This window comes from Bison bison, unplaced genomic scaffold (genome assembly GCF_000754665.1).
Source record: "Bison bison bison isolate TAMUID 2011002044 unplaced genomic scaffold, Bison_UMD1.0 scf7180017864298, whole genome shotgun sequence".
Lineage (NCBI taxonomy): Eukaryota > Metazoa > Chordata > Mammalia > Artiodactyla > Bovidae > Bison > Bison bison.
The window spans coordinates 679,450-699,925 of NW_011494870.1; the positions used below are offsets into that span (position 1 = coordinate 679,450).

At 41.0% G+C, this 20,476-nt stretch overlaps 1 protein-coding gene across 3 annotated transcripts in view; it reads right to left on the reverse strand.

Moving 5' to 3' along the window:
• Nucleotides 1–20,476, reverse strand: part of GNAQ (guanine nucleotide binding protein (G protein), q polypeptide) — a 252,662-nt gene that overhangs the window by 226,737 nt on the left and 5,449 nt on the right. Inside the window, exon 1 of one of the 3 annotated variants that reach the window (XM_010851135.1) lies at nt 19,185–19,995. The exons of 1 other annotated variant lie outside the window; for it this stretch is intronic. In XM_010851135.1, coding sequence (XP_010849437.1) covers nt 19,185–19,212 — 28 coding nt within the window. In that variant the 5' untranslated portion in view covers nt 19,213–19,995. Of the gene's footprint in view, nt 1–1,944; nt 2,073–19,184; nt 19,996–20,476 lie in introns of those variants that run through there. One more of the 3 variants, XM_010851134.1, reaches the window with a different exon arrangement.

A 20,476-nucleotide genomic window follows, 5' to 3' on the forward strand; every position in this document is an offset into this window, starting at 1 on the left:
TTGGCCACCTCAAGTGAAGAGTTGACGCACTGGAAAAGACTCTCATGCTGGGAGGAATTGGGGGAAGGAGGAGAAGGGGACGACAGAGGATGAATGGCTGGATGGCATCACCAACTCAATGGACATGAGTTTGGGTGAACTCCAAGAGTTGGTGATGGACAGGGGGTCCTGGCATGCTGCGATTCATGGGGTCACAAAGAGTCGGACACGACTGAGCAACTGAACTGAACTGAACTGAACTGACACAATATCCTTTCTGTCTTGGTGCTTGTATTTAAGACTGTAAATCTCATCAGCTTTTGCACAGTTAATGTCTCTATTAGACTCGTTAAGAAAGTATCTTCTATGGTTAATAAAATATAAAGACTGCAAAAAAAAAAAAAAAGATTTGGGTAGAAAGAAGTATGTTCAGTTTAAAATGCTTACTCACTCTAACAATAGCCACTTTTGTACACTTACAAGGTTTGCCACACTGATGTAGGCAATACACATGAAATGAAAAATTCTGCTTCTGTCCTACATTCTCTGGAACTTCAACAAAAGCAAGGACACAGCCATGACTGAGGTCTTTACGCTAATGGATGAGTCAGACCAGACTGCAATACTGAGGCTATAATTTCATTTCCTGTGAGATAAAGCTCCTTATGTAAAAAAAAAAAAAGAGAGAGAGAGAGACTTTTTAAGGTTTAAGTTACACACACACACACACATACTTTATAGGCTTCTATTTATATTGCTACATGCACACCTCTTTAGAGAAGACTGGGAATTCAAGGAATATTATTTGGATGCGTGAAGATACCATAAAAATACCAAGTCATCATCATAACAACATTTTAAGAAGTAGGAACCAGTCAGAATACCTACCCACAGATGTTTAGCATTGATTACTTCAGGCCATAAAAAACGTGAATGTAAGTGGCCCAGACTTTCAGGTTACACTCAATCATAAACTGCATACTTTAAAAATGCACGAGTTGGAAAATGACCAGACACCATGCTCTGGAAAGCACTGTGAAGGCCTCATCAAACCAGTAAATTCCTGCTCAGGATAGAATGGCTCACGTGGCCTTCCCTCAGGGAAAGCAACAAATGAAAACGGCAGTGGAGGAAAAGGCCCAGGACAGATCTGAAATGCCATTTTCTGCCTCATTTCATATTTCTCGTGAGATGATCTACAGGCAGGTGTGTGGAAAGAGCGTCCACCCAGGCTGGCCACATGGTCAGCAGTGAACCTCATGTGCTCACTCAGCTATAGAGGAGGAGAACATGCCTGGAAGGCCTCAAGGGCTCCCTTCAGCTTTTGGACTTGATGATTATGTTCCTTCTCTGTATATGGTACAACATTAAAAATCATTCATTATATTTCTCATGAGGCAGGGGAAAAAAACTGACCTATTATTTTCACTATGTTTTCAAATATTAATTCAAGTGACTTGACTAAAAACTACAGTAGCCTTCTTTCAAGGTTAATATGTCAAGATTTTTTTCCTTTGACTCATGTGGTTCTTCACTTTGAGCTTCTAAAACTAATTATCTTTTGAGGTAGGGGAATTAAGGTGCTGGAGGGAGCGAGCATTGCTCCAATTAAGAGAAGCAATGATCTGGGCTGTCTCACAAGATACATGGGTATTCAGATTGCATGTTTTTGAATTAGGATCACTCCAGTATTTCAATTAGGAGAAGGAAATGGCAACCCACTCCAGTGTTCTTGCCTGGAGAATCCCAGGGATGGGGGAGCCTGGTGGGCTGCCGTCTATGGGGTCGCATAGAGTTGGACCCGACTGAAGTGACTTAGCAGCAGCAGCAGCATTTCAATTAGTGACACCAGGAATACTGAGAAAGGCTTCTATACGTTCCAAGTCTGCCTAGTAAGCAAAAAAACCAGGAAAGGATACTGAAGAGACTATACTATGGAAAACAAGAGTTAGTGAATCTGCTTACTTCTGTAGAGTGTGGTTCCCAAGGAAGGACAGACTTTCAAAAGTTCATGAATCATCTGAAATTTAATTAAAATGAAAACTAAACTTGAGGAAAAAGAACATGTTTTAAAATGTATAAAAGTGAGCCAAATCTATGCACTATTCACAATTTTAAAGTTCTCTCTGGGTGGGGGGCGGGGATGATGATGTTGATCAAAAACCATAGTACCTGCTGGGGGTGCCATTATTAGCATGAACACCACCCAGCTTAAGACTTAAGGGCTTCCCTGGTGGCTCAGATGGTAAAGACTCTGCCTCTAATGCAGGAGACCTGGGTTTGATTCCCAGGTTGGGAAGATACCCTGCAGAAGGGAATGGCCACCCACTCCAGTATTCTTGCCTAGAGAATTCCATGAACAGAGGAGCCTGGTGGGCTACAGTTTGCGAGGTCGAAAAGAGGGACTAACATGATTGAGGGACTAACACTTTCACTTTCACTAAAGACTTAAAATTAATCATTTCCAAATGGTTACTTGGGAGGACTCAAAAACCACACCATGGAGAGAGAAATTAATCATTCCAGTTCTCCATTCCCCAAGAAGCATAAAACAACAACAACAACAAATTTAAGATTCCACTTTTTTAAAAAAGCTGGCTCATTTACCAACAAAGTGGAGAAGTGCCATCTTTGCAGTTAATGCTCAGGGAGTTCTGAAGACAGGAACACGAAATGCTCACTCTTTTAGATTTGAATTACTCCAAAGTGAACAGCAATGGTCACAGGACTGGAAAAGGTCAGTTTGCATTGTAATTCAAAAGAAGGGCAATGCCAAAGAATGTTCAAACTACTGCACAATTGCACTCATCTCACCCACTAGCAAAGTAATGCTCAAAATTCTCCAAGCTAGACTTCAACAGTACATGAACCAAGAACTCCCAGATGTCCAAGCTGAATTGAGAAAAGGCAGAAGAACCAGAAATCAAATTGCCAACATCTGCTGAATAACAGAAAAAGCTAGAGAATTTCAGAAAAACACCTACTTCTGCTTCATTGACTATGCTAAAGCCTTTGACTGTGGATCACAACAAACTGTGAAAAATTCTGAAAGAGATGGGAATACCAGACCACCCTACCTGCTTCCTCCAAAACCTGTATGCAGGTCAAGAAGCAACAGTTAGAACTAGACATGGAACAATGGACTAGTTCCGAATAGGGAAAGGAGGACGTCAAGGCTGTATATTGACACCCTGCTTATTTAACTTCTATGCAGAGTGCATCATGAGAAAAGCTGGGCTGGAGGAAGCACAAGCTGGAATTAAGACTGCTGGGAGAAATATCAATAACCTCAGATATGCAGATACCACCACACTTATGGCAGAAAATGAAGAGGAACTCAAGAGCCTCTTGATGAAAGTGAAAGAGGAGAGTGAAAAAGCTGGCTTAAAACTCAACATTCAGAAAATGAATTATCATGGCATTTGGTCCCATTACTTCAAGGCAAATAGGTGGAGAAACAATGGAAACAGTGAGAGACTTTATTTTGGGGGGCTCCAAAATCACTGCAGATGGTGACTACAGCCATGAAATTAAAAGACACTTGGTCCCTGGAAGAAAAACTATGACAAATCTAGACAGCATATTAGAAAGCCCAGAGACATTACTTTGCCGATCTGTCTAGTCCAAGCTATGGTTTTTCCAGTAGTTATGTATGGATGTGAGAGTTGGACCATAAAGAAAGCTGAGCGCTGAAGAATTGATGCTTTTGAACTGTGGTGCTGGGGAAGACTCTTGAGAGTCCCTTGGAGACTGCAAGGAGATCAAGTCACTCGATCCTAAAGGAGATCAACCCTGAATATTCACTGGAAGGACTGATGGTGAAGCTAAAGCATCAACACTTTGGCCGCCTGATGCAAAGAGCCAACTCATAGGTCGCAAAGAGTCAGACACTACTGAGTGACTGAAGAACAACAGCAACAAAGCAACCCATTGCTGCACCTTGGACATTCGTGTCACCCAAAGAAAAGGTGGCAACATCTGGTTCCACCAACTGATGGCAAGACAATTTCCCAGTCCATTAAAGAGTTGTCCTATGATTTGTTTCATTAATTTAAATTTTATCCTCTAATTTACTTTGCCTGATGGCCATATGTTTCTCTACTGTTCAAGCCAGTGACAATAACAGACACCCAGCAGAATAGTAATGGAGCAGGTCCCTTCCTCCTGCTTTTTTCCTCCCCCTGGCTTTTTCAAAAACAGCAATGGTCAACCTGAGTCTCGAACAAGAAAGGCCTTTTTCCATACTCTTTAGTAAGTTGTATGCAGAAATATGTCTTTTTCCTGAAAGGAGACAATGACACACTCTTTGCTCAAAAGGATCACACCTAGAAATGTAAAAATCAGTGGGCAGGAAAAAGGAAAGGGCAGACTTAAAACTACATTTGCTCCGTGAGGAAGTAAAAGTAGAGAGAAGCACACTGGTACAATTTACTAAGGTTTAGGAAGGCTTGCACATATGATGACTTCTTACCATTTGACTAATAAAGGAGGAAGTAAAACTAATTATTCTCTTGATTTAAACTGAGTCTCTCCTCTTACTACACAGTCCATGGGACTGTTCCAAGAAACAAAAGTGAGAGTTAAAGGGAAAGAGACTCATAATCCAAGATAATGTGTAAACTCACTAAACTCCTGGTTTAAGACCCCAAGATCCAACAAATTTTGTCCAAATTATATTAGTATATACTCATAGGTGATTTCTTATAAATTGACCTAGTAATACATTAATATAACATTGTCATTGTATAATAGTAGTTTGAGTAAAAATGAAACAACCAGAAACTGACCATCTTAGGTGCAGCCTTTTCTCTTTCATTACATATACACAGAGTTGGGGCACAGCTTGAAAATCCAAATGCTTTAGCTTAATGCTAACCCTATAATCACTTGCTTATCTTGTGATCTACAAACAGCTTTCTCAAGTATACTCACCATTGATTATTTAAAAGCCTGTTAATATACTACATACTAAATGAAATGACTATTACAATATTTTGGATACTCTACACAGTTAAGAATATAGGTGGGAAATGTTTCCTTATCATGTTTATCATTTTTCTTAATAAATATTTCTAAGGTGATTAAGTCATTGCTTACTGTTTGTATTGTACTATAACAGATGCCACTGCTGCTGCTGCTAAGTCGCTGCTCGTGTCCGACTCTGTGCGACCCCAGAGACAGCAGCCCACCAAGCTCCCCCGTCCCTTGGATTCTCCAGGCAAGAATAATGGAGTAGGTTGCCATTTCCTGAAAAGTGAAAGTGAAGTCGCTCAGTCGTGTCCGACTCTTAGCGACCCTATGGACTGCAGCCTACCAGGCTCCTCCATCCATGGGATTTGCCAGGCAAGAGTACTGGAGTGGGTTGCCATTGCCTTCTCCAACTAGAATCCTATAAAGTATGGCAAATTTTTTAGTAGCAATTTTACTGAGACATAATTCATATAACCTTCCATTCATACAGCTAAAGTGTAGAATTCAATGATCTTTAAAGATTCACCACCACCACAATCAACTCTAGAACATTTTCATCTTGGGTAATAAAACTTCAATGAGCTGCCAAATATCTAACTTGCCAAAATATCTGACTACTTATTAGAAGAGCTTGCTGCTAAATGCATTCCCTCCTCTCTGAAAGTACGTATTTAGATTTGGGTTTTGTTGTAGCTGTTTTGTTCTTTTTCTGCTTAGCACATGCTGAGGAGTCTGATTCAACAGCCTATAAGAAATCACTGAAAATTTCTGAGGTGGTTTGAACTCCATCCTAGGAATCCACTAAGAAGACAGGGACATGGCGTGATAGATGGCTCAGATTTTGCATTTTGCAGGGGAGAAACAAGACAATGAAATGAGACCAAAGAAAGTTATTGAAAAGTCCAGACAGGAGGTCTGAGCCTTAACTTCTGTAGTGAAAATAGGCAAGACGGAAGAACGTGAACATTACTGAAAAGGCAGAATGGACAGGTGTGACTCCAGTCTGTGGTGGAGGGAGAGAAAAAGGGAGTCACAGAGGGCACTGAGGCTCATGGAGGGAGAGTGGGTAAACTGGGGCACCTTTAACACAGGGTGTTAAAGGGGAACCCAGGAGGAAACACTCATTTCAGGGGGGAAGCTGATCGGCCACTTTTAGATGTGTGATGTTGACAAATGCATTTCCAGGGCATGGTAGAGACTAGACAGTGTAATTGCCAAAAACCATCTGGTTGGGCTTATGGAAGGGAAAGGATGCTCAGTGTTGTGCACAGCTGAATCTACGAGACAGGGGACAAAAGTGTCTCCTACAATTCTGATGGGGTGGAGAGAGCAGTGGGAACCAGGCAGATGGGACTGAAATGACCCACAGTCTCTCTATATGCACATGGGTACACAGAGAAGAAAGAGGGGTGCAGAGAAGGGCTGGGTATGAAATCCTGCCTAGGATACCCTGGAAGAGGACAAATCGAGCCAATCAGTGTCACCTCTTTCTCATTATTGCTCCAGTATCAGGCATGTCCCCACATGTCTTCCTAATGGCAGCATAAGGACTGAGGAGTGAGGAAGGTTCTAGAAATGCTGAATATACACACACATTTAGATGTGTATTCCCTTCTGGCAATGGCCACTGGCGGCCACTTCTGAAGCTCCATTGCTGTTGATGCTGCTGCTGCTGCTAAGTCGATTCAGTCGTGTCCGACTCCGTGTGACCCCATAGACGGCAGCCCACCAGATTCCCCCGTCCCTGGGATTCTCCAGGCAAGAACACTGGAGTGGGTTGCCATTTCCTTCTCCAATGCATGAAAGTGAAAAGTCAAAGTGAAGTCGCTCAGTCATGTCCAACTCTTATCGACCCCATGGACTGCAGCCCACCAGGCTCCTCCGTCCATGTGATTTGCCATAGTAAATTTCTGAATCCTATTAATGCATCCAACACTGGGCTTCAGCCACATGCCTTCACAGTTTGATCAGAAAATTGTGATCCTGCCTCACAAAGAACTGTATGTGTTTCTTCAAACCTGTTCAGGAACATTTCAGTCACCTTATTAAAAGTTCACTTACAAACTCTGGACTGGGACCTTCACTGCCTTACACTAGAGAGGAAGTCAGGATAGCAGCTCGCATCAGATAGCCTGTGCCCTTTTATAGGTAATGCCTTATTATGTGATCACAAGAGAAAAGAGAAGACCAACTCCAGGCTGAATGATTGATCGAGTCATTTTATATTTTTAAGTTATAAAAATATTAATAAGGAAATGGTCTCTAAGAAATAGGAGACCTCATGAAAGTGAAAGTGAAGTCGCTCAGTCGTGTCCGACTCTTTGCGACCCCATGGACTGTAGACTACCAGGCCCCTCTGTCCATGGGATTTTCTAGGCAATAGTACTGGAGTGGATTGCCATTTCCTTCTCCAGGGGATCTTCCCAAACCAGGGACTGAACCCGGGTCTCCCGCATTTGTAGACAGACACTTTACTGTCTGAGCCACCAGGGAAGTCTTAGGAGACCTCATAAACTTAATGTTAGCTCATGCCTTGGAATCAATTCTACAAAGGGTCTGAACTCTCGTTAACACACAATGCATTGAAAGTAGGATCTAATACACTGGGACAAACTATCTGCAAAACTGCAAAGAGTTTATACTAAACCGCATAAAACACTAGTAAATCATATTTTAAAATCTCCCAATGAAGAGAAGTTAGGGGGGAAAATCCTTTAATCAATTAAAAAGCAATTTAGCCTCATCTAGTGTTTAAAAAAAATCACAAATTCAAATGACAATGATATAATTAATACTCATTAAATTGGTAAACACTGTTGAAAATGATAATATGAAGGGCTCACAAATCTAGGCGAAATTGGCATTCCACACTTCTAGAGGAAATAAAGATAGCTATAGGCAAATTCAGCAATAGCTCTCATGTCTTGTAATATTCCATGTATTCTGTCCCAGTGACTCCATTTTTAGGGACTTTTCCCATGGAAATAATTACAAATTGTGTACATATTAGCTATATAGGATATGAATCCTATAATTGGTTAAAAACAACAAAAATTAATCTAAAAATTCACCAGGAAAGGATGGGTAAAATAAATGATGTGATACACATGCAGTCGTGAAAAATGGTATTTTATTACATTATTAAGTATGAAAATGTTCATGATAAATGAAGATGGAAATGGAAAACATGGAATACAAATCCGTATGTAAACAACATACCAGTTCTTGAAAACTTAATTACACACAACCAGAATCACTGCAGATGATGACTGTAGCCATGAAGTTAGAAGTCACTTATTCCTCGGAAGGAAAGCTTTGACAAACTCAGAAACAAATTAAAAAGCAGGGACATCACTTTGCAGACAAAGGTCCATATATTCAAAGCTATGGTTTTTCCAGTAGTTATGTACAACTGTGAGAGCTGGACCATAAAGAAGGCTGAGCACTGAAGAACTGATGCTTTTGAATTGTGGTGCTGACGAAGACTCTTCAGAGACCCTTGTAACGCAAGGGGATAAAACCACTCAATCCTAAAAGAAGTCAACCCTGAATGTTAAGGAAAAACGGATGCTGAACCTGAAGCTCCAGTACTCTGGCCACCTGATGTGAAGAACCAACTCGTTGGAAAAGACCCTGATGCTGGGAAAGATTGAAGGGAGGAGAAGGGGACGAAAGAGGATGAGATGGTTAGACAGCATCACCAACTCAATGGACAAGAATTTGAACAAACTCCGGGAGATACTGAAGGACAGGGGAGCCTGGTGTGCTGCAGTCCGTGGGGTCAAAAAGAGTCGCATATGATTTAGCAACTGAACAACAACAACAGAAACATTCTCTCTCCCTCTCTCTCTCTCTCTCTCCCTCTCTCTCTCTCTCACACACACACACACACATCTATACACAAAAAAAGGTAGGGTAGAAAGATTTATAATAATGTGTTACAAGTGGTTACCTGTGTGGTGGATGACCAACTTTTCTTTTTACTAATGTATTTTCACAATTTAATGCACAGAACAGGTATCATTTTGTTAAAGAAAAATTATTAAAAAGAAACTGAAAAAATATATTCTACCCCTTTACAGAGGGCTTTACATCACAGATGGAGCAGCATCAGTCAAAGAGCTGAAAGACTGAAAGAGCTCTCAGTCAGAAGTTAAAAAAAAAAAAAATGAGGTGGGTTAGAGCTCTATTTGGACTTCCCCAAGACCCAGTCTTGTGAGGATAAAAATGAGATAAAACACATAAGAAAATCTTAACAGGAAGTCAAGATTGGTATAAGAAATGATTTCAGTGGACGGTCTGCCACTAAACGTGGGCTGTGCTGTTTTCTTATTAATTGTACAGTGATCCAGCACTCCACTTTACGAGCATTGTGATGAATGTGCACACGGTTTATGAGAGTATAAAGTGAACTGGCGCTGGACTAAAACTATAACCTCACTTCATTAGCCCCTGTTCTAATCAAAGGAAGGAAAAAAAATATGTAAGACAGTCACAACAGGTTTCCTAAGGAACTCACTCAAATATAGGAAATGAATCAATTTCCACTAAATACATTAGTAGAAGTCCCTGCTTTTAGGACCTTGAACACAGTAGGGGTTCAAACAAAAAAAAAGGTTGATCAATAATTAATAAAAAAAAAAAATCAGGCATACAACATTATCAAAAGTAAACAAACACTGAAATTTACCAAAATGGTACTAATAGCTGTTTGAGAGCTAGGAGAATACAGGTGATATTATTTTTTTCTATTTTATAAGTTTCAAATGATCATTTATTAAATTAAATCTACTGCACTTGAGCCCAATGGTTATATGACTGTGGACAAGTTGATTTACCTACCCAGGGTTCATGTTCTTCAAATTAAATCTAGGCAAGAGCTGGGACACATGTAATTGCTGACTGAAGACATTTAAAGTGTCTAATACAAAGGACACACTGCTTTAAGAGTGATGCCTGTTTAATGGATAGGAACAGTATCTGTGAATAAAATATTATTTGTTATTATTATTTATTGTAGTTTCACTAATTCCAGGTTAGCATATAAGGCAAATAACCTCAAAGGGCAAGTACCAGGCAGTGTAGAATCCATTTTTGGCCTCTAAAGCTCTCAAGTCAAAACAGATCTGAAGATTTTTTTAACCTATAGAACCAAAAAAAATGGGCTCCCCTCGGAGGCTTTGGTTTGTGGGCCAAATTTAAATCTCAGGATCATTTTAAAGCCAACCTACAAACCACAGAAGAAACCCAGAGATACTCACTACAGTATATGCTGTCACATGTTCAACTATGTCTTGAGAAAAGGAAGGTATGGTGTATTTGTCAAGTGTTAGGTGATACAGTGGACAAGGAACACCAGGAATGCTAGTCCCTTTTTTGCCATTAAAGATATTTGACTTTGAGCAGTCACATAAATAATATGGGCCATAATTCCCTTATATATATATATATAATAAGAGAGTCAGACTAAATAAGTTTAAAAGCTCCTTCTATTTCTATCATGATATAAATCTCTAGGACCCACATTCATACAAGGCTATCTTTAATTAAAGCTGGGTTTTCCCTACAATGCAAACTGGGTTTTTTACTCAAGTACCTTTGTCACGAGTGATTAACGTCTTATTTTAAGGTTATCCCACATCATGTTAGGCAACTATAAAAGTAAAGCTTTAGAAATATTTAATAGTGAGAGAATACATTCATTATCTATTAGGAGAGAAGGTAAGCAGTATGAACACATGATACCTGTTCAAAATCTACTGAAGCATATAAAACAGACACAAAGCAATAACAACGCCACATCTGCTTGGTGGCAACACAAGTGATGTTTGCTACTTATTTTGTATTTTCTAAATTCGGTAGACTATTTTTACAATCAGAATCTAATAATAAAGCATATTTTAGAACTATTTTAAAAGGGCTCACCAATTTTCAGTCATACAAGGTAATCTGGCTCCATTCGTCTTCTTTCTAAGGTAATTCAGAAGCCGAAGAGGTGAACAATAGAGACTGTTTTGTAAAGCTTAGTATAAGATGCAGGTTATCACCAGGCATCTATGCACCAGGAAACTGCCTCTCTCCATCCACCTCTCTTTAGACCAGACACCGAACCACTCATCTACCCTCTCCCCATTACACTTAACCATTGGTCAAACAACATATTCTCTGAGGCCCCTCTGGTTGGGCCCGTGGGGAAGATGTTTGGGGGCAAGTGGAGCTTCATGGGGCCTTCGTGTCAACTGCCATCTCTCCTGCAAGGTATTGCTCCAACCTCGGCCACTCACTGTAATGCAAGAACACACTGGGGTCACCGTATTGGCACAGAGTGGGATTAACCAGATGAAGTGCTCTCAAACAATCAATGGACATAATATGACACACTGCCTCTCTACAGCAGCTGTGATCCCATAATTACCTCCTCATGACTGGAGTGACAAGAACATCTGAATAATTCAGGTACTCAATGTCTAAATACTCCAAGATGCACTGGGGGGGCATAAATCCAAAGACGCTGCAGGAAAAGAGAGCCATTCAGCTCGGGAGGATGTTTGACCCCAGAACGCGGAGGGTCTTGGCCCAGCACAGACAACAACTCAGCCAACTATCTGGGAAGGAGAGGTCTACTTGTCAGTGTTCCAGTTCCTTCTGAGTCTATCTTCAGAGTGGGACTTCCTTCTTTGCTGGAAGTGGTGTAAATTCTCAGAAGATCAGGCACACCCATGCTCAAATCTAAGTACAAAAACACACTGCAAAGCCAAATACAAAGGGCTCCTCCACTGTTAATTGGAGGCCATCCATCAGATAAGGTTGATTTTCTTCTACGTGTTTAATATGGCACCTTCACAAGAGATAAGAACACTTAATGAAAATCTACTTGCCAACTTTAAAAAGTTAGCACTCAAAACACAGATGAAGTGACTGCAAAGCTGCTTTACACAAAAAGTAGGAAAGTAAGCAGTAAACAGAAAACAGATTTTCTTAAATTCCACACTATTTTGTTACCACTCTACCAAATACACTGCCTAAGGTCACAAAACGTATGCCAGAATTGCTCTCCATATTTTATTCATGTGGCTTTTCAAGAAAATGTAAGATGATCTTTATGTTTATTAAGAAGGTAGAAAAAGCTTTTCTACTTTGTAAAATGCTTAATTACCTAGGTTAAAGGTAAGCCGCATACTCAAATGAAAAATAGATCCTCTTAGGAAAAAAACATGGTTGTCCTAATTATACACGGATGATCTAATTAAACTGTCATTCACAATTCATTACAGCTATTAATAAAATGTACATGAGAAAATGGTTATTACAGTTAAATTTACAGGAGTGTTAAACCCTCTTAAACATAAAGACAGCTAAGAACTGGTGGTGAAATTTCATTAGAAGTACATGAATGTTAGACCTCCTTAGAGATCTTTAAAGGCCTCTTCTAAAGACCCTAGACCTGCCTCCTCGTTTATAAATGAGGAAATTGAGGTCTATTGAAGTTAAGTGAATTGTATAAGTTCACAACCACTAACTAACTTTCCCACCACTTACATGCTTGCCACATTTCCTGAACTGCATGTATTTCTTGGTTCTAAACAGATAATGCTAACATGCCCTGCTGCTGTCAGAGCCAAGGAGGGTAAGTATTCCCAGAGCAGTTCACAGAGCAAAATATTAGAAGTAAAGTGAATTGATGCAGAGGAGGGAGGACCAAATGCTGAGGTGGTAACATCACCAAGTACAGGAGAACCACCACGCTGTTAGCTGATGGTAATCAAGGCAGAAGCAGCAGAAACTAAAGAAAATAGAAAGTCCTTATTAAATCTGCTGTGTCTAGAAAGAGAGAGTTCCTATGAATTTCAAGGTGAATAAAATATCCCTATTACTACTCTACCTATTGACAGAAGAAAGTTTTTCACTTAAAACAAGATAGTACGAGACTATCGACCACAACAGCAGAATCACCACTATGTCCATAAAGGATTTAAAGAATACACAGAACACACTTCTTTTCCAGCTCGAGGAATCTTGTGTTTTCTCCTTCTTAAGATTCTACATTTTAAAGACTGCTCCAAACTACCTAGGCAAAGGAAACCCCAAAGATAGGTCATGCTGCAGTGGTAGTAAGTGCCTGAACCCCAGCCCTTGCATACAAACCCTGGGCATATGAACCCACACACTCTACCACTGGAAAACTAGTCTCTCAAAATGACCCAGAATCAAACAACAGCAACAAAAATAAAACGTGTTCTGTACTGGTGTTAACTGTATTCACTTTAAACATAGCAGTCTATTTATGATGACTTGCAAAGTACTTGCTGCTAAACAGACCGCTGGCCCCACACTGGGAAGCACAACGACTAAAGCCCAAGCTCACAGATCCAGACACTATGATTAGCGATGTGGCCTTAGGGCAAGTTACCTAATCTCTGCTGTAACTTTTCCTCATCTGCAAGTGAAGATAATGAAGCTTATCTCACCAAAGGCAATTCTGCAGATGAAATTCATGTAAAGCTCTTACCAGACTGGCTGCCACAGAGTAATATTCCATAGCCATATTATGGTTAATAAAGCCTACAGCCATTCACTGTGCAGCCTCATCTCCCATCTCTGCCCACACACTGGCCATGCTCCAGGCCGCACGCAACTCCCCTCAACCCACAACAGGCAATGCTCTTCAGACCCCTATTCCCTTTGTTCCATATGCCCTTCTCCGTCTGGCAAAAATCTCCCTCATTCTTGTTCTTGAAGTTGGCCAACACCCCCGAGGCAGGTTAGCTGCTCGTTATGTGATTACAATAGGATTATAATTACTCATGTAACAAGAAAAAAGTTTCTTTACTAGAATGAGGCAAGGGAGGGGGAAAAGGAGCACAGGAAGGCTACTGTGGCAAGGGGCCAGGCTACACTTCCCAGAGAGAAGAGGCTTTAAAAAGGGTCTGTCTCAACAGGAAAGCAGAGATGACAAAATGCAAAAAGCCACACATGAGATGTGACTGCCCTGTTATTAAATCTCACAAAAAGCAGTCACAGATTTTATTTTCTCGGGCTCCAAAATCACTGCAGACAGTGATTGCAGTCATGAAATTAAAAGACACTTACTCCTTGGAAGAAAAGCTATGACAAACCTAGGCAGTGTATTAAAAAGCAGAGACATTGCTTAGCCAACAAACTTTTCCACCTAGTCAAAGTTATGGTTTTTCCAGTAGTCATGTACGGATATGAGTTGGACCTTAAAGAAGACTGAGTGCCAAAGAACTGATGCTTTCAAACTGTGGTGCTGGAGAAGACTCTTGGGAGTCCCTTGGACAGCAAGGAGATCAAACCAGTCAATCCAAAAGGAAATCATCCCTGAATATTCATTGGAAGGACTGAGCTGAAGCTCCAATACTTGGGCCACCTAACGCAAAGAGCCGACTCATTGGAAACCATGAGTGATGCTGGGAAAGATTGAAGGCAAAAGAAGCGGGCAGCAGACGATGAAATTGTTAGATAGCATCACTGACTCAATGGACATGAGTCTGAGCCAACTCCAGGAAATAGTGGAGGACAGAGAAGACTGGGGTGCTGCAGTCCACAGGGTCACAAAGAGTCAGACACGACTCAGCGACTGAACAGCAACAACAATATGTGTGTATGCATGTGAACAGAGAAAGACAAGAGGCACAAGTGCGTCCACGAGGATGTCTGGGAAAGGTTCTGAAACGCCCCAAGCACTAAATTCGCATTCAGGCTAAGTTTTAGTCAAGTGTCTAAAGGGCAGAAAGTTACCATGTACCATGAGTTATAAATGTTTATATGCCCATTTGCCAGCTTACACTGTTCCCCCACCATCAAATTCTCATGGCTGGAGAAAGGTAACACAGAGTGGTTTGGAGCAGTGATTCTTGAACTTGACTGTGCATTTCAGTCCAGTCTGAAAATATTACTAAAATGCATGTTCTGCTTCCAGGATGCTGGGGTAGAACCCGATATTCTGCTTGTCTAACCAGCTCCCAGGTGATGTGACATTGAGGCACCACTTTAGCAGCAAGACCTCAGAGCAGATACTAAAACTAGGCTGTCTGTGTTCACAGCCTGGCTCTGCTACTTAATAGCTGTGTGACCTTGAGCAAGTTAGTTAGGCTCTCTGAGTCTCTTTTTCCCTTCATCTGTACATAAGAGAAATCTTCATAAGGTAGCTATTGACGATTCATGAGTGAACATGCCCGGAAGAGTACCTGGCACAGAGAAAGTACTAGATTAATGCTACCATTTTTCTTATTAACATGCATCTCTTAATATCTCCTGTACCTATCATAATAGTAGAAATTTTAAAAAGCAGAAATTAATGTTTTTGAATGAAATGCTATTTTTGAATAACACTAACATGTTTATCAGACAGCATGAACAATAATTAAAACAGTGTATGTGTGTTTTAAAGTCCCCAGGAACTCTAGCTAGCCAGGCTCCTCTATCCATGAATTCTCCAGGCAAGAATACTGGAGTGGGTTGCCATTCCATTCTCCAGGGGATCTTCCTGACCCACAGATCAAACCTGGGTCTCTTGCATTGCAGGCAGTAACTACATTAAAATCGCCAGAGGACAGTACTGTAATAAAACAGTGACAAGATTTAAGACTACTTATTTTAAACTGGGGGCTTCCCTGGTGGCTCAGATGGTAAAGAATCTACCAGCAATTCAGAAGACCTAGGTTCAATCTCTGGATTGGAAAGATTCCTTGGAGAAGGGAATGGCTACCCACTCCAGTTTTCTTGCCTGGAGAATTCCATAGGCAGAGGAGCCCGGTGGGCTACAGTCCATGGGGTTGCAAAGAGCTGGACACAACTCAGCCACTAACACCCACACATTTTTAAACTGATAAGAAGTGGCATCCACATCCTCCACATCTCAAGATCTTTGACTGCTTCAGCTCACTACCCCAACTCCAGGATACAAACTGCAGGTACTTGTTGGCCTTTTACCCTTTTCCCAGGTAGAGGAGGGAGGCTGAGACCCGACATGGGGCTACGGGGGAATGTGGGGGCCAGACAGGTGGGGATGAAGAGGACTGAAGGTCTGGAGTGGACTGCAGCTGACGTGGGGTAAGCCAGCTGGGTAGCCTAAGCTCCCTGGGCTAGAGCAGGCTCTAAGTGATGATCCAGGCTCCCAGGGATGCAAGAACTAGCATAGGGCCCTAACAAGAGAGCAGAGTAAAGAAGAATGATGGCCACTGCCATGGACTGGTTATCCATGATGTTTCAGGCTCCATTTGTCCCACTCATGCTTACAGTGACCCTGTGAAGTTAAGTTTGATCACTTCCAGCATGCAGAGTAGGAGGCCTCCCAGTGCTGTTTGATCCATCCTCAAAATGAATAATCCCACAGCTACTGGCCCTGGAACCTCGGGACAACAGAGAGCAGAAGTCTGACCCCAAACCCATGGCTCTTCTAAGGCAGTTGCTCTTGACACTTTCAATCTGGGGTTCCTGTTGGAAACTGACATTTGCTTCTCTGCTCACGTGTCTTGATAAAGATGGCACACCTCTCCCGTACAACTGTGATCTCTTCAAGGTGCCCCAGGATCTCTCCAAGAGAATTTCACACGTGCCTCGAGGCCTTAAATGAAATCCTCCACATTTAAATCAATCCCTCCACGTCTACCTCTAGCAGCCATTTTCTTAGGATGAGATCCATTACATGCAAACAAAAATTCTTATTAAAACAAAATGAGGGTACTGATGCTGAGAAGATAAGTCACTTGCCTGAACCCATAGAAACACCACATGCAAAGCTGGTCCCAGAACCCAGGTGTGCTAGACCTCAGCACAGGCACTCGTGCCACCAGGCCACAGAGCAACAGCCACACTCAGGAGCCTGGAAGTCAAGATCTGAAGAGAACAGTCACAGAGAGTTCCACCCAGACATGGAGATGAAGTTCAAGGGTAGGACAGAAACAAAAAGGAGGAGTGCAACAGGACCACAGGACTCACGGGCCGCTGGAGAGGGAGGCAGGTTGTCATGGCAGTGGCTCGCTGCAGGAACCAATCAGAAATCAAGTCCTGAAATTTGACAGTGATTCAGATCAGGTGAGTCTCCCAGCAGAAAACTCAGGGAGTGAGGCAGGAGCCCGAGATCGGGATGGACCATACCACAGGTCAGCAGCAATGAGCACCTCTGGGTTTTTTTACTTTTTATTTTACATTGGAGTATACTTGATTAACAATATTGTGTTAGTTTGAGGTATACGACAAAGTAATTCAGTTATACGTATACATGTATCTATTCTTTTTCAAATTTCCTTCCCCAATTAGGTTGTTACAGAATATTAAGCAGAGTTCCCTGTGCTATACAGTAAGGTCCTTGTTAGTTATCTCTTTTGTATATAGCAATATATACATGTCAGTCCTAAACTTCCTAACTACCCCCTCATTCCCCCCATCCCCACAACCCTAAATTCATTCACAATGAGGGCCTTAAAGCACCTGGCTGGGATAAGGGGGTGAATGACAGCAGCCGGGGCAGGACACACCAATATCTCACACCACCCGACCCCCCCAATCACATCTCTGGGAGGTGGGTTTTGGAGAGCTACAGAAGGGGACATGTACTGCTCCATCAGTAGAGAACGTGGGGCTAATGCCAAATCCAGCAGAGCTGGGTGCGTCACTATATATCAAAAGAAAAACATTAAAAGACTTGTACGTAAATTCTCCTGTGGGTAGGAAGCTTTTCCATATTTTTTTATATCTTTATTCATATTCAAACTGAGAGGAAACGATGGCTTGGTTCAGAATCCTCTTCTCCAGTTCCCTGGAATCTGGTTTTGGTATTGAACCCAAGGAAGGAACTACCTTCAGAAGATTCCTCATTCATGTGGCCAAGACTTACCCAATCTGGTGTAAAACAACCCTGCTCCCCACCACTGTTTCTTCCTGTACTTTATTTCTTACAGATGTACCTCCTTATTTATCCCGACCCTTCTTCCCTTACTAAAAACCTCATCATATCTGGTTTAAACTACTTACTGTAATGCTCTCACCAGATTCCCTTCCTGAAATGATGCTCCTCTGGAGGCTATTATAAACAATTCCATTAAGCTTCCATCCATGTGTTGGTCAGCTCTAAAGTCATCACCAAATCCTCAGTTCCCAACAAAGGAAATTTTCCACTTCAGGGAACATCATTCCCTGTCTACAGTAGGTTAAGCTTGCTCACTTCCTCTCTGATTCTTTCTTGATTTGTTTCTGTACCTCCACTCTAAATGGTTGTCACTATGTGATTCAGGAAATTGCATTATAACATATTTAAATTCCATCTCAGAATCTGCTCCAGTAAGTTTTCCTGTGAGGGCCACAACTACACTTTCAGGCTCATCTCTGCACCCTCATTGTGGATCCACTCCAAACCTTCGTTATTCTAACATCTGCCTTCTTCTGTATTAAAAACCAAAAACGTTTGACAGATAAAGAAGAAAACATTTAGAACTGGTTACCCTCCCTCTAGGGAAGGACTAGGAAAAGGGAAGGCAGTTTTCCCCCTCATTTTATACATCTCTGTGCTATGTGAAATTTCTTAATAAATACTTATTATGAAAGGACCAGTTGAGTGAATATATATACATATATTATGCAGAACTGATTCACTTTGCTGTACACTTGAAACAGAACATTGTAAATCTAGTATACTTCAATTAAAAACAATTTTTTTAAAAAAGAACCAGTTACTAGTGTAGAAAAATATATGTACAGGGATAGTCACTGCCCTGTCATTATGTCTAGAAAAAAAGTAAGGGTAGATAATAACAGGTAAAAACCAGAAACACCTGAGTCAGTCAATAAATAGGGTGTCAGTGCAATAAGTCAGATTACATCTATAAAAGACAATACTGCACTGTGCTTAGTCGCTCAGTCATGTCTGACAATTTGTGACCCCATTGACTGTAGCCTGCCGGGCTCCTCTGTCCATGGGGATTCTCCAATGCAAGAATACTGGAGTGGGCCATGCCCTCCTCCAGGGGATCTTCCCAACCCAGGGATCGAACCCAGGTCTCCCACATTGCAGGCAGATTTTTTACCATCAAAAGACAATACTGGGCAGCTCCTAAAAATACTATATTGTCATTAAAAACAGGTATTAAAACATGTATTACATTAAAACATGTATTAAAAACAGGTTATGAAATAACACATATCTTATTTTTTAAATCTCCATCTTTAATAAGATGAAAAGCATCATGAAGGCAAGATTTACATTCTATACCTACCTTCACCCCAGTGTGCTTTAAGACGCATCGATAAAATATGAATGCTGAACACTGTCAACTTTTACCAGAATGATCTTCATTGACATATTTTAATCAGTCAACCATTGCTAAATATGCATGTGGACTCATCTTTCACAATTACCTTCACAGTCGGTTTACAGATTACGCAAGACAAACAAAGTCTCTCAGCTTTACAGTTTTATTTACCTCAAATGTTTTCTTCTAGATGGGAAACTTCTTTGTATAAAGCCCAATCTTTTCTCAGTCCATGGTTGGAATGAGCCCTCACTTGGATACTAGACAGGAAAAGAGTTTCTTAAAGGAGCAAGGGCTACAAAGTTGAACTCCAAGGTCCTTTCAACTCTCAAACTTAAGACTCTCCATACTCAATTAGTAGGAAAGACCATTAAGGGGATCATCTTGATGAGTCACCAAATCCAAGAGTTCTGAATGATCTCAAAGAAAGTTTACATTTCAGAATTGAATATCTGTATTTTGTATTTCTCTATCCCTCTCAATAAAGTGAAAAAATATGCCAAAACTAGGCTGATTCAAAATAAGAAATATAATCATTTTTGTATTGAAGAGGTAGTTTTTGTGTTACTGTTGTTCTAAAAGGAACATTAGGGTAGAACACAACCAAGCAGTTCTACAAAACAGTGGAAAATAAAGCAAGCACTCAAACTGAACTTTTCTTGCATATGCCAAACCCAACATAAAAATGAAAACAACACAGAGGATATTTGTTTTACAAGAAATTCTCTTTTCTATCTCCTAACTTTAAACTGGACATGGAACAACAGACTGGTTCCAAATAGGAAAAGGAGTAAGTCAAGGCTGTATATTGTCACCCTGCTTATTTAACTTCTATGCAGAGTACATCATGAGAAACGCTGGGCTGGAAGAAGCACAAGCTGGAATCAAGATTGCCAGGAGAAATATCAATAACCTCACATATGCAGATGACACCACCCTTATGGCAGAAAGTGAAGAGGAACTAAAAAGCCTCTTGATGAAAGTGAAAGACGAGAGTGAAAAAGTTGGCTTAAAACTCAACATTCAGAAGACAAAGATTATGGCATCTGGTCCCATCACTTCATGGGAAGTAGATGGGGAAACAGTGGAAACAGTGGCAGACTGTATTTTTTTGTGCTCCAAAATCAGTGCAGATGGTGACTGCAGCCATGAAATTAAAAGACGCTTATTCCTTGGAAGGAAAGTTATGACCAACCTAGACAGCATATTCAAAAGCAGAGACATTACTTTGCCAACAAAGGTCCATCTAGTCAAGG